Source organism: Mustela erminea, chromosome 12 (assembly GCF_009829155.1).
Source record: "Mustela erminea isolate mMusErm1 chromosome 12, mMusErm1.Pri, whole genome shotgun sequence".
Taxonomy (NCBI): Eukaryota; Metazoa; Chordata; class Mammalia; order Carnivora; family Mustelidae; genus Mustela; species Mustela erminea.
The window spans coordinates 61732383-61747503 of NC_045625.1; the positions used below are offsets into that span (position 1 = coordinate 61732383).

Below are 15121 nucleotides of genomic sequence, written 5' to 3' on the forward strand. Positions count from 1 at the left end.
TTTCAGAGGTAAATAACACCCAGTGCTCATTATAACATATACCCTCCCAATGTCCATCACCCAGTTACCCCATCCCTCCACCTTCCTTTTCTCCAGCAACTCTCAGTTTATTTCTTGTGATCAAGAGTCTCTTATTCTGGGGCACCTGGGTGGCTCAGTGGGTTAAAGCCTCTGCCTTTGGCTCAGGTCATGATCCCAGAGTCCTGGGATTGAGCCCCGCATGGGGCTCTCCACTCAGCGGGGAGCCTGCTTCCTCCTCTCTCTGTCTCTGCCTGCCTCTCTGCCTACTAGTGATCTCTGTCTGTCAAATAAATAAATAAATAAATAAATCTTTTAAAAAAAAAAAAAGTCTCATTCTTTTTTCTTCCTTAGATAAAACACAGTCAGCAGCCAATTTTACCCTGTTGTAAGCTTTGTTACTTTGTTACTATCATAAGAAATACAAAGTCATGTACCAAGGAGAAAACTAAAATTTATTGAGAATTTATTTATTTATTTATTTTTTAAAGATTTTATTTATTTATTTGACAGACAAATGACAAGGAAGCAGTGAGGCAGGCAGAGAGAAAGAGGGGGGGAAGCAGGCTCCCTGCTGAGCAGAGAGCCCGATGTGGGGCTCGATTTCAGGACCCTGAGATCATGACCTGAGCTGAAGGCAGAGGCATTAAGCCACTGAGCCACCCAGGCGCCCCGAGAATTTATTTAGATAAGACTGGCAGACCTCCTTGTTGGGATTTTATACCCATCTGTAATCCAGAGTGATAGCTGACTCCCTTTGTAAGTCAGATTTTTGGGGGTGTCCTTGATTGGTGTCCATTAGTTTTACTTATTTTACTGTGGTTGATGACTCTTTCTCTCTCTGTTGCAGATGATGGGAGGCAAGGGCCTTAAACAGGCCACAGAAATTGCTATATTAAACGCCAACTACATGGCCAAGCGATTAGAAAAACACTACAGAGTCCTTTTCCGGGGTGCAAGAGGCAAGTATCAACCTTAGTTTACCATCACCTTGGTATCAACCTTAGTTTACCATCACCTTGGTTTTTTTCTTGACCAAGTTTCACCTATGATTTTCTACAGTGGGTAGGAAATTTCCGTTTCTTAGCATATACCAGAGAAAAGCATAGATTTTTTGGAAATAACTTCTATTTAGTGAACAGTTTAGGAGTATTAGTATTAGTATGAGTATTTGGAAGGCTGTGTGATGCAGTTCGTGTACACAGCTCAGGTCAACAAGGAGCTACACCCACTGAGAGATGCATACATAAATACTGAGAGCTCATTACCTCACAAAGTGCTATGGGAATGCCTCTAGAAGAGTGGAGTAATTCAGACTGGACAGAGGAGGGGTGAAATAATTGGGAGAGACTTCTGGGAGGAGCCCCTTGAGATGAACCTGAATGAGAGAGGAGCGGACCCCGGTAAACAGAGACTACAGCAAGCCAGAATTGTCTAGGTGGTGGGAGGCTTTGGCTGGGGTTGATAGGTGGGATAGGAGGAAGGGAAACAGATGAAGAATGAACTTGGAGAGGCAGCTTGGGGCCTTGAAGATCTCTCAGAAGGCTCTTAGCTTTATCCTTGAGCCAGATGACAGCCATGGAAGGTTTTTTGATCAGGGGAATGACAGGGTCAGGAGAATGATAAAGTCATTAAGAAAATTGGGAGGGGATGAACATCCTATTAGAAGTAAAAACAGTAGGACTTAGTTACTGATTATTTGAGTGTGAAGAGAATTTCTGTGTAAGCCTCTTAACGCTGACAATAGAGGTACAATAGTTGGAATAATAGAAGGGGGAATGAAGTTACCCTGGAAGTTGGGGAGAGGATGGAGCCAGATCTGCAGAAATCTGGCTTTGGGCACAGACTCTGTGAGCAGACTCTTAGAAATGGTGAAACCCAAGGAAAGAGTTTTGAGAAAATAGGGCAAGACCCGTCAAGCAGATGGCTACACTAACAGGGATGAGCAAGAAAGGAGTACCTGGTGAGGGAGGGTTCCATGCTTGAGGCAGCCGTAGGGCCTCTGCATTTGTTACCTCTCCCAAGAAAAGCCCCTGCTGGTCCTGTGTGTCTCTGTTCTGGTTACACCTCCTCCCTGAAGCCCTCTTATCCTGGCAGAGAGAACTACTCCTTCCCTTGTTCCCTCCACGACTGAAGATTTCTCCCTCTCGGTTTCTTGTCTGGCTCTCTCCATCAGACCTTGAACTCCTGCAGAATAAAGACTGTGCCTGCTTCCACTCTCTAGCACGTATACCTGTCAGTCATGCCTGGCCAACCATAAATGTATGCAGTGTTGCACAGCAGAAACAGACTGGTCTTATGACATGAGTCTTAAAAAGAACCTTGCCTTTAACAGTTGTGAACATTTTGGTCACCTTTGAAAGAATTGGGACAAAAATGATAAGGCAGATGCCAAATAGAAATGAGCTGAGAAATGGATTGAGGGTGGGGAAAAGAAGGGAGAGGCATTCATGGTTTGGGGGAGTTATTCATGGTAGTGAAGGCAGCGGACAGGTGGGAGCTACTCCAACAGGATGCAGTTTTGTTTTGAAATAAGAAAAGAACATGATTTGGGCACCTGGGTGGCTCAGTTGCTTAAGCAACTGCCTTCGGCTCAGGTCATGATCCTGGAGTCCCGGGATCAAGTCCTGCATTGGGCTCCCTGCTTGGCAGGGAGTCTGCTTCTCCCTCTGACCCACCCCTTCTCATACTCTCTCTCTCTCAAATAAATAAATAAAATCTTTAAAAAAAAAAAAAAGCATGATTTTAAACTGCCAGAGAAAAGGAATTGAAGAGGGGAAAGTGAAGCTACAACAGAAGGAGTGATAGATGGGTGAACAAAGTCATCCTGGAGGTGATGGGAGGAGAGGGTGCTAAGAGCCAGGTAGATAGGCAGCACATTGGCTATGGGCACAGAATCAGAGACAGGGACGGATGGGGACTTGGAGGTTGGAGCAGAGGGACAGCCATCAGTAAGCAGCATGGGCCACAAGAAGGAGGCCGTTCTGACTGTTTATCTAGCTCAGGTGGAGTATATATCTACACCTGGGATCTTGCCTTAAAAATATGTATCGAAAGGGTTAGTTCTGGAGTTTGAAAATAGGAAAGAGCTAAATAACTAGAAGCTCTGGTTAGGAATGCTCCCCAGAGATTAGGAAAGAAAGTTGTGGACAATACGTCTCTAAGCAATACAGTAAAATGCTTCTGATGTGGGTAATGAAGAATCTACAAGAACTACTAATTAATTCATTCAAACAGAGCTCCGTGTATCCTGCTTATGTATTGGCCTTCAGGATTAGTTTAAGTATTTGTTTTGCCTGAGTGTATAAGTAATTTGTGTATGCTCACCAAAAAAATTGGGAAGATAAAAACTATGAGGAAAGAAATATAATGATCCATGGTTTCATCAAGCAGACATAACCACAATTAATATTTTGCTATATTTCTGCTTTTACATTTAGACCATTGAAATCACATTACAAATACAGTTTGTGTCCTGTTTTTTTAACTTATCTTATATTGTGATCATTTCCCCTTGTCCTTAAATGTTATTTGAAAGTAGCTATGTTGGTTCTATTATATGGATATACCAGGATCTAGGTATAATGTTTTCCCCCCAGTTGTTTGCTTTACATTTGTAACAATGCTGCAACAAATACCTTTTTTATTCAGATTTTTAAAAAACATTTCTGATTATTTCCTGAGGTTAGAGCTGTAGAAGAAAAATTGCTATCTCAGAGAATGAATGCATTTAAACTCTTGGTATGTGGCCTGGTTGTCCCCACAGAGAATTTGTACCAATTTATTTCATGCTAATAGCATATGAAGTGACCATCACACGAGGGCCTCGTGAATACCAGGTGCCAGGCTGAAAAGACACCACCAACAAAAACAAAGTATCTTTGCCATTCTGGTGGTTGAAAAAATGATCTTTTTGTTTTAATTGACAAGCTTTAGGGTGTTTTTTTTTTTCTGTTTTTTTTTTTAAGGTATTTGAAATTTACTTATGATTAACTTTATTTGAAAACTTCATTGAGGCAGAATGCATATACCATACAAATGACCCACTTTAAATGTACGATTCACGATTTTTAGTGTGTTCACACAGATGTGCAGTCTGAAGTTTAGTTTTGTAAAGCAAGATTGCATATGATCAAAAAAAAAAAATGCAAGTATCTGGACTGCATGGGGGTACAGTGGTAGTCTAGCAGAGAAAGTGAACAAGTGTTTCTCAGGTACCCACCATGAGCTTAGCATTTGAGTGACTGCTTTAAGCAGAGACGGTCTCCATCCTCGGGGATTTGCAGCACAAAATGATAGATGCAATTTCCATTTGTTCTGACATTTTATCCCAGAATTAAATAATAAATTGTATTTCTCATCCCACGCAGAGATATATTGGTGATTACAGATTTTATTACCTAATCCCAAAGTTCATGAAATAAAAAATTGTCTCATGTTTGGTCTGGTAAACACATTCATTATATAATTTGAAGCTGAGTATTCTAGGGCCTAGAAAAGAATTACCACCATACCTCCCGAGGGCCAAAATAGAAATGTTCTTAATAAACACATTGTATTCCAACATGTTTAATGGCAATGTTAAAAGACCATTATTCATCTTAATCATATTTACTAGTTCTATATAAAGGACTTTGGAATTACAGATGACTATGAGGCAATAATTTTAATGAACTCCAGGCTTCCCTTTATGAACTATTTCTTTGAGAGATTTGAAAATACCAGCTAAACCACTAAGGCTTATGGTTTTCTGAAGTAAGGAAGTGACAGGAAAGAATTGGGTTGGGGGAAAAGCAGTAGTATTTAGGATGAGGAAAGAAAAGAATTACCTCAGGTAGAATGGTTTTTTTTTTTGTTTGTTTTAATGATAAATTCTTATTTATTGAAAAACAGGGGCGCCTGGGTGGTTCAGTGGGCTAAAGCCTCTGCCTTCAGCTCAGGTCATGATCCCAGGGTACTGGGATCGAGCCCCACATCAGGCTCTTTGCTCCATGGGGAGTCTGCTTCCCTCCTCTCTCTCTGCCTGCCTCTCTGCCTACTTGTGTTCTCTGTCAAATAAAAAATCTTTTAAAAAAATAAAAGAAAGAAAGAAAAGAAAAACATCTAGTTGAGTGTTTTTTGTTTTTTGTTTTAAGATGGTACCTTTTTTTAAAGGAGGAATTAAAAAAATTCACAGATGTCTACTCTAGTGGGAGGCTAAGCTTATGGATCTAAATGGTGTTTCTGTCAGGGGAGTAGGCAACTTTATTAGTATCCCAAAGTTTTATTTAGGTTCTAATTTCTTAAATGCCTATCCCTTTTTGACCTCAGACAAACCTAACACTGCCTGGAAATTCCTGTTCCTCAGTTGGTTTCCCAGTGTCCTTTATGGGCAGATATGGGCCTCATGTGTAGGATGGGCCTACACATCGCAGGCCAGGAAAGTGACCCTCCTGAGGCCAGAGGCCCCATCTACCTGACCTCATTTCCGAGGAAACATTCAGTTTTGCAGTTTTGATTCGATTAGTTATGGTCCCTGGATTGCATCTGAAAAGCTTGACCAAGCCCTGATTGCCCTCCTAATAAGGTTTATGAGCAATTAGTCAGTGAGTTCCATTTATTTTTTAGGCAGTCACTCTGAGGATGGGGAGCTTAGAGCCAAGCCACTTTTATTTTGGTTTTCCATCATGCCACCCTCCCCTCCTTGGTCCTTTAACTTGGTATCTTTTCAGACTCTCAGCTATAGTCATGGTTAGGCCCAGCAGGAGCATCAACTCTAAAGGAAATTCAAACTTGTGCTGATCAGTTTATGTAATTTCTACTTAAGATTGCTCTGACTCACCATATGCCATAGAAGGTTTGTGTATCTTTTCTCTTTAAAAAATACAAACAAAGATGAACATCTTGGGATCTGGCCTCTAAGAGCCACCAAGAATCAGTTTCACCCCCTTCAGGGCTCAAGTACAAAGAGAGAGAGAGATACACTGAAATTACACTGTTTCCATTGAACACCTTAGGATATGGATTTAGAAAATAACATCTGAACCTTATTTTGAAAACCGAGCTCTTTCCAAACCTCCTGGCTGTGGTGGGGGCCCTGCAGAGGCGGGCTTTGTGTTAACAGTACCGGGCGGGGCTCCCCGTGACTGAACTTCTCTTTGGAAGACTGCCCTCTGCCTGCCAGTGGGAGTGACTCCTTTCCTCCATCATGTGTCCCTCTCCCCCTTCGGCCCACTGAGCATCCTTCAGAGCAGTGAGTTCTGTTAGCCTTCTTTCTTGGGTCACTGTCACAGTGCTGGGATAGCTGCCAGAGGGTCAGAGAAGAAAGGTTAAAAGTTGAGGCTGGGCTACCAAAATGGGGTAGGGACAATTTTGTATTTAGGATTTCTAGACTTAAATGATCTCACCATTCCCACCCTCCCCAGCCACCCCCAGACCCCAGCCCCACCCAGTACTCCCAATTGGTCGCTTCTTTTAGGTACCTTTTCCTCCCTGACTACCTAGCTAAGAATACAACCTTGTACTTTGGAATCCCACTTCCTACAAATTTAATCCCCATCATTGTTAGGAAGAATATTTTAAAAATACTCAGTGAGAGTATATTTAAAGCTTCAGGTTCTCATACTTTCGTTTTCTAACAAAACCAGTCCTTTCTTACCTAGTCATTACGCAAGAAGCAGAGCAGTTACAGATGGTCTCAGGGGCTATTATTAATGACTGGAGCTGTACTCAGGCTTGAGGAATTATGTCCACTCTGTATTTATAAGTAAGATTCATTGTTTGCTGAGATTCCAGAGAAGTAGGTTAAGAAGAAGGTGTACATTATTATCTCAGGAGCAGATACTTTCTTAGAAGGAAACTCATCAGTTGTGTGAGACATGGAATTTGGATGCCCCCAGAAACGTTGTTCTATTTATGAAAATGCTGACTTAGTTGATGACTTATTCCTGCTGACGGGTGGGTGATCAAATAGCTCATGCTGAGCCGATAGCAGCCTAGGCCTGGAGGACCATTAGTGCAAGGACTAGAGCAAAGTGAACTGACTTCGAGAGCCTTTGGCTTCTTCAGCTTCTTGCCACTTGTGGTGTGGTGTTTGACAGTCCCAATTTCTGATTCTCAGCTTGAAGCCTGAAACCAAAATCACAAGAGCCCCTTTGAAGAATCACATAAAATTACGTATATGCCCTACAGATACAGGTTTACTATATATTTATATAGACTCAGAAGAAAGTTTTTTGATGCTGGGGGCAGAGTTCCTGAAAACAGTGTCAGTGTATCTTTAGCTCTAGAAATAATTTTGTAATAAAAGGGTCAGGCCTGTGATGATATGTTTAACTGTTGGAAGTAGATTTTATAACCACAGAGTAGAAAAAATACCATCCTCAGGAATCTCTAAGCAAATCCTGCAGCAGTACATCGGCACCTGAGTCCCAGCTCCCATCAGCCTCTTGGCTCAGGGGTGTGTTGTGCACTGAAGATCGGACACATTGACCTGACGTGTTAAAAACATCTTTATTTTTACAATTATTTTTATATTTTATATTTGATAAAGTAGATGAGGTCTTTGTTACCACAAATAAGTTTGGCAAGTGACCATGGCTTCTTGGTACTTTGTTGATATGTGCTAAAAAGCTGATTTATTTGTTCATTTGCTTGGGTAAAACAAGCTGCTGCTAATCTTGAGCTGAAACAATTTTCCAGGTTATGTGGCTCATGAATTTATTTTGGATACAAGGCCCTTCAAAAAGTCTGCAAATATTGAAGCTGTGGATGTGGCCAAGAGGCTTCAGGATTATGGTGAGTGACCTTGTGGGAGCAACTCCTTTTAGGGCAACTTAGGTTTTTGACATTCATGCAATTTTCCATGCTGACTATGGGCCACTTCCTCAAGGCACTAACCACATGTGCAGGCACCATAATAAACTGATCCATTGGCTAAACGGTGAGCACTGGGTTCTAGGCAACCTTCAAAATGATGAGAAAACACTTTCCCTATGACTGCATTGGTAATATCCTTCAAAAGATATTAAATCATATATCCTGAATCGATAGGCATCCTAGAAAGAAGTCTTTGTAGTTAACATAATTAAAAACCCCAAAGAAAATGGCTGCTGTTTCCTCTATTTCTTTTATTTTTTTTTTACATTTTTAACTAAATTTTTAATTTAAATTCCATTACAGTTAACATACAGTATTTGTCAGTTTCAGGTGTACAATATAGTGATTCAACATTTCCATACATTACTCAGTGCTTATCATGATAAGTGTACATTCCCAGCACCTATTTCACACATCTCCCCCACATCCCCTCTGGTCATCATCAGTTTGATCTCTGTAGTCACGAATCTATTTCTTGGTTTGCCTATCCCTCTTTTTTCTGCTCTTTGTTCATTTGTTTTGTTTCTTAAATTCCACATACGGGTGAAATCATATGATACTTGTTTTTCTGTGACTAATTTATTTTGCTTAGCATTATACTCTCTAACTCCCATCTGTGTTGTTGCAAATGGCAAGATTTTAAGCTTTTTTTTATGGCAGAATAATACTTCATATACAACATCTTCTTTATCCATTCTTCAGTTGGTGGACATTTGGGCTCTTGCTCATAATTGGCTATTGCTGATAGTGCTGCTCTAAACACTGGGTGCATGTGTCCCTTTGAATCAGTAGTTTTGTGTCCTTTAGGTAAATACCTACTAGTGCAATTGCTGGGTCATAGGGTAGCTCTATTTTTAACTTTTTGAGGACGCTCCGTGCTGTGATCAAAAGTGGCTGCACCAGCTTGCATTTCCACCAACAGTACAAGGGGGTTCCTTTTGTCCACATCATCGCCAACACTTGTTGTTTCTTGTGTTTTTTAAGTTAGCCATTCTGACAGTTATGAGGTAATATCTTAGAGTTTTGATTTGCATTTCCCTGATAATGAGTCATGTCAAGCATCTTTTTTATATATCTTGTGGCCATTTGGATGTCCTCTTTGCAGAAGTATCTGTACATGTCTTCTGCCTTCTTTTAATTGGATTATTTGTTTTTTTGTATGTGTGTGTTGTCTTGCTTATGTTTCTGGTAAATTCTTACTCCTTTTCCACTCTTGGTAAACAAAGGAGTTCATGAAGAGATAAGTTGATGTCATGGTTAAGGAAGTAGAGCAGGTAATGAATAGAAGTGTTCGAGACCAATGAATGGCATTTGAGTGTTACAAGCACCTCAGTTGTGGCATAGCTGTTTTAGCTGTTTCTGTAGATGAAGGAGTAGGCTTCCCTCACCTTATGAAGAGTTTCTTCCACCATAGGAATATGGTTTCATAAAGACAGTGCAGTTTTCTGGGAAGAATTTTGAAAGACACAGGCCCTTCATGAATTAGTGGATGTTCATTCAGCACAGTCCTTATTGAAATATATGTTTTAGTGCCATTATCAATAATATCAAAGACACGTCTATTCTCCGGCTAAGGTGGGGAGAACTTTGCCTTTCAGTGGGTGTGGAGTTCTATCTGAATTTTAATAATTTGAATAACTTCTCTTAATAAGGAAAGTGAAAGCTTCAAAAATTTAATAGTTTCCCTAGTGCATCATAACGGGAGTCCCACATGTGTAGCTCATTCCTCTCCTGAAGGCACGATCTTATTATGCAGAGTTATAATATGTGCAGTGGGAAAGCCAGAGAAAGTTTTCATTAATGAAATTAGCAGTTACTCCCTCAAAATCTCTTGGATGCTCCTGTAACCTGACGTGGCCTTCAGGCGAATGACTGAGTGATGGGCGATTCATGCAGGCTATAGATTCACCTCTGAGCTTTCTTGTCTGCCTTACATGTCTGGCAGCAGCAGCATCTGCAGGGAGGGACAGGGCAGGTGAGGAGGAAGTTGTCACTGAAGTTACAACCCAGTACTTCAAAGTCTTGGTCTATCTCCAACCTTGACATTATTTTGACGTTTGATAGGGGGATTGCCATACTTGCCCCAAGTCTAGGTTGTACAGGTGCCTAGCGTTTTGTAAACACCTCAGAACGTACGTGTTTAATTAAAGTGAGAGAATGAGGTGCCTGGCTGGCTGGCTGTGGAGCATGCAACTCTTGACCTCGGGGTCGTGAGTTCGAGCTCCACATTGGGTGTAGAGATTACTTGAATAAACTTTTAAAAAAATGTGAGAGAATGAATGAATAGCTAAGTAAAATAAACAAATAAAAAGTCCATCAAAAAACCCCAAAACAGCAATTGAGAATGACAACACAGATTCTTAATCACACTTACTGGATCAGAGTTTCCAGGTAACCTGTATATTTAACAAGTACCCCACAGATGAGTCTTAACAGCAAAAGATGGAGCACGCTGCCCTGGGGGAGAAGTTTCCAAATTTAGTAATAAAAGTCACCAGGGAGTTTTTAAGACTCATAGATTTCTGAGCCTTACTTTGGACTTCCTGAATCAGGGTGAAGATCCAAGAATCTGTGTTCCCAAGACAACTCTGATGGTTTTAAGATACAGGAGCTGCTATAGCAGAATATGTTGGGCTGAATTTGCTCACACATGAAATTGAGGTTGGACTTCATGGGTAATGAGATTAGCTTGTTTTAAAAAAATAAATGCTTTTCTGGTTTGAATGACATAGTTATATGTCTTTGTGAAAACTTAACTAAATAATTTAAGATTTGTGCATTTTACTTTATGTAAATTTTATCACAAATACATGTGAACAAATACGAAATTCTAGTTCATAATATGCATGCTGAAGTATTTAAAAGAACAGTGCAGTGATGACTGAAGCATACATTGAAATGCATCAAAACTAAGGTGGAGGGGTGCCTGGGTGGCTCAGTGGGTTATATAGCCTCTGCCTTTGGCTCAGGTCATGATCCCAGGGTTCTGGGATCGAGCCCTGTGTTAGAATCTGCTCGGCAGGGAGCCTGCTTCCTCCTCTCTCTCTCTCTGCCTGCCTCTCTGCCTACTTGTGATCTGTCAAATAAATAAATAAAATCTTAAAAAAAAAAAAAACAAACAAACTAAGGTGGAAGAATGAATACGTGATTAAGCAAACAGCATCATTTTAGAATCTAGGTGAATGGTATATAGGTATTCATTCACTCTGTAGTCTTCTCAACTTACTGTTTGAAAATGTTTATAACATGTTGAGGAGACAGTTCCTTCAAGCACACAGACATGACCCTAAAGCACCCCATGTGATTTATGCAAATCAGAATTTGGCAACCATTTAAAATTAACTGACCGGTATATCAGCTTTGGGGCTGTTCATCATCTTTTAACAGTTTCATAGAAAAAGGGTAAGAAGTGGGAAAAGGTGATTTTTGGCCTTTGTCCAGGAAATCTCTCTGAAGCCTGTGTCTTGTTGATTCATTTTACGTATGAAAACTTTTAGAAACAGAAATACGTTCAGTCTGTATTCAGTGTAAAGACAAAAGGCTTTCCGTGTACCAGTCAAGCCTCAGTTTTGTCATCTTTGGCTGTTAAGACTCATCTGTGGGGGGTGCCTGGGTGGCTCAGTCATTAAGCATTTGCCTTTGGCTCAGGTCATGATCCCAGGGTCCTGGGATCAAGCCCCACATCAGGCTCCCTGCTCAGTGGGAAGCCTACTTCTCCCTCTCCCGCTCCCCCTGCTTGTGTTCCCTTTCTCACTGTGTCTTTCTCTGTCAAATAAGTAAATAAAATCTTTAAAAAAAAGACTTATATGTGGGATGCTTACTAAATACACAGGTTACCTGGAAACTCGGATCCAGTAGGTGTGATTAAGAATCTGTGTTGTCATTCGCAGTTGCTATTTTGAAGTGAGTAATACTCACTTCAGGCTTATGGTTGCTATATTGTTATTTAACTTGTGATAGGCTATGATATTTTAATTTCTCTTATACCTGTAATACACAAGCATTGTAGATTCTAAAACAAAACCAAAGGAAATAAAAATAGTTTATATTTTGGTGATAACCCCTATTAAAATTCTAGTATTTATTCTTCAAGGTGTCTTCCTTCATAATAAATACTTTGTCACTTTTTTTTAATAAAAATGGAATATCATTATTATGTAGCTTGCTTTTTTTGATTTCATATTTTTTAATGTTTACCCAGTTTACAAATACAAATTTACTTACATTTGAATGGCAATTTATTTATTGTTTGGATACCCTGTAAAACTTAGTTAACCGGTCGTCTATTGTTGGATGTTTATTTCCCCTATTTTTCTTTTTCTTGCATAAACAGTGCTGAGATGAATCCATATATATATGCAAATTATATATGTAAGCACATTTATCCAGTGATTTCCTTGGGATAAATTTTAAGACGGGGAGGGTCTCTTCTAAATTGGAGAGGTCAAAGTTAATGACACAAATTCCTCTATTTCCTTCGCAGGCTTTCATGCCCCTACCATGTCCTGGCCGGTGGCAGGGACTCTCATGGTTGAGCCTACTGAGTCAGAGGACAAGGCAGAGCTGGATAGATTCTGTGATGCCTTGATCAGCATTCGTCAGGAAATCGCTGACATTGAGGAGGGCCGCATTGACCCCAGGGTCAATCCACTGAAGGTGTGTAGGCACTGGTACTTTATCCAAAATGTTCCATAGAGAAGATTGGGTATGGCAGTGTGCCAGCAACTCCTGAACTCCCATCAGAAGATGAGATTATTCTTGCCTAGAATAAGAGGATTCTTCTGAAAAAATTCATTACTTGCAAATTTAAATGTTCTTGAACAACGTAGTAGCAGTTACTCAAGCACAATGTGGATGTTTTGAGATATGTTTAAATTTTGTTTATGTAATTTTTTTGTCATTGTGGGAGGTATATCTCCCACATGTACCTGACTGGTTGCCAAAGGAGGGATCAGAGGCTGAAGAACTGTGTAGTTGGGGAGTCTTACCATTCTGTGTATCTGTTTGATACACTCTAGTGAGATTATTTACCTTACAAACTCTGGATAAAGACAAGTTCTTATATTGGAGCAGTTATTGCTTAGAACATCTAATTGGTAATTGGCCTTTTATAATGTTATGGCCTATTTTGGAGAAAATCTGAAACATGTTTGTTGTGAGCTTGTGAGTCTCTTGTTAGGTCCAGACATTAAGCTGGGGGTGGGGGGTCATGAATTGAAAATACTGTGAAGACTATGGTTGTGCTATTATGGTCCCAAGCCAGAGAACAAGTCTGAGATGGTTGGGGAAGCTCAGGCAAGTTCCAGAGTGTCCAGCTGAGGGCAGAGTACCTGGGCCAAAGGCTGTCAGGAGAAGGGATCTTGCTTATTATTACTTCTCTTTTCTGTGGATACTGCTGATTCTAAGGACTTAGGCCATCTTTAAAAATGGCAGTAGAAATCTAAAGAACGTAATACTGAGTTACAAAAACAAGTGGGGAATAATATTCACAGGATGATAATTAAGATTTTAAAATGTGCCCAACTCTGCTATATGCTATTTATGCATATATATGCAGTAATAGTATAAAAACAACCAGCATGGTGAACACCAAATTCAACATAGTGGTTATCACTGGGGAGTAGGGTTAGAGATGAGATGGATGGGATATGTAGGCAGCCTCAGCTGTATCTGCAAGGTTGTTTTTTTTTTTAATTTGACACAGAAAAGGAGAGCACAAGCAGGGGGAGGGGCGGGCAGAGGGAGAAGCAGGCTTCCCACTGAGTGGGGATCCCTATGAGGGGCTCGATTCTAGGACCTGTGGTTCATGACCTGAGCCGAAGGCAGCTGCTCGACCAACTGAGCCACCCAGGTGCCCCTGTTTATTTTTTTAAAGATTTCTATATTTTGAGGTAATGAGTTAGCACATGTGGGGATGGGCAGGGGCAGAGGGAGAAGGAGAATTCAAGCTGACTCCCAGCAAAGCATGGAGCCTGACACAGGGCTCAGTCTCAGGACCCTGAGATCATGATCTGAGCCAAAACCAAGAGTTGGACACTTACCTCAAGGAGCCAGCCACCCAGGTGCCTGTCTGCAATGATTATTTTAAAAGGTTAAGCACATATGACAAAATGTTGATTTATGTTGGTTGGGTGGTAGATGTTCTAATATATTACCATAACTTTCTGACATTTGAAATGCTTCACAATAAAAAGTTTCCTATCAATTTTTCCCCCTTAAGTTGAAATTAAACAAAACAACCGCTCTGTGTCTCTGGGCTTCCATCAGCTCACTGCCTGAAACAAAGCACGGGAGGAGGAGACAGTGTTCTAGTCTGATCCCTTTCCCAACTGTGTGTCTGTTTCAGATGTCTCCACACTCCCTGACCTGCGTCACATCCTCACACTGGGATCGGCCTTATTCCAGAGAGGTGGCAGCATTCCCACTTGTAAGTTCACCTCTGAAGCTGCACGTGCCAGCTGGTAGTGTTCATGTGTGTGTGAAGGGCCATCGCCGATCCGGTGGGGCTCCCATCCTTACAGCTGCATTATAGTAACTATATGTGGGATGCTTTTTTTTTAATATAAAGATTTTATTTATTTATTTATTTGAGTGTAAGAGAGAGAGAGAGAACAGGGGGTGGGGAGGAACAGAGAGAGAGGTACAAGCAGACTCCACAGTGAGCACGGAGTCCAATGTGGGGCTCAGTCTCAGACCTTGAGACCATGACTTGAGCTGAAATCAAGAGTTGGATGCTTAACCGACTGAGCTGCCCAGGCGCCCCTATGTGGGACACTTTCTTAAATGGGTCATGACAAGTGAGGCAGAGCGCAGGCATTGGCTTTGAGAGGTCTGAGGTCAGAGTGTCAGCCATAGGTTTGGGAATCCACCAGGTACACGGTGGAGGAAGACCAAATAGGAGTCCCTGCCAAATTTCTACTGTCATCCAACAGGGAGATAGCTCCAAATGCACCAAATACAGTCTTTGTTTCCTTTCTGATTCTTACATGTAAAAGGTACTCTATAGTCTGTTTGGCAGGGTGGAGACAAGAGTCAAAAGTTGGGATTTTGGGGGACAGTAACAAAGGGATTGCTTTTAGCTTTTTTTGTATTGGAATATAGTTGACAATGTTACATTAGTTTCAGGTATACCATATAGTGATTTGACAACTTGGTACAATGTGCTGTGTTCACCACAAGGGTAGCTGTCATCTGTCACCATACAAAATGCTCTTATAATATTCTTGACTCTGTTTCCTGTATTGTA

General features: G+C 40.9%; 1 protein-coding gene across 1 annotated transcript in view; it reads left to right on the forward strand.

The window, feature by feature from the left end:
• Window positions 1-15121, forward strand: part of GLDC (glycine decarboxylase) — a 95957-nt gene that overhangs the window by 79632 nt on the left and 1204 nt on the right. Inside the window, exons 21-24 of the mRNA XM_032308311.1 lie at window positions 869-980; window positions 7699-7794; window positions 12359-12531; window positions 14222-14302. Coding sequence (XP_032164202.1) covers window positions 869-980; window positions 7699-7794; window positions 12359-12531; window positions 14222-14302 — 462 coding nt within the window. The remainder of the gene's footprint in view (window positions 1-868; window positions 981-7698; window positions 7795-12358; window positions 12532-14221; window positions 14303-15121) is intronic.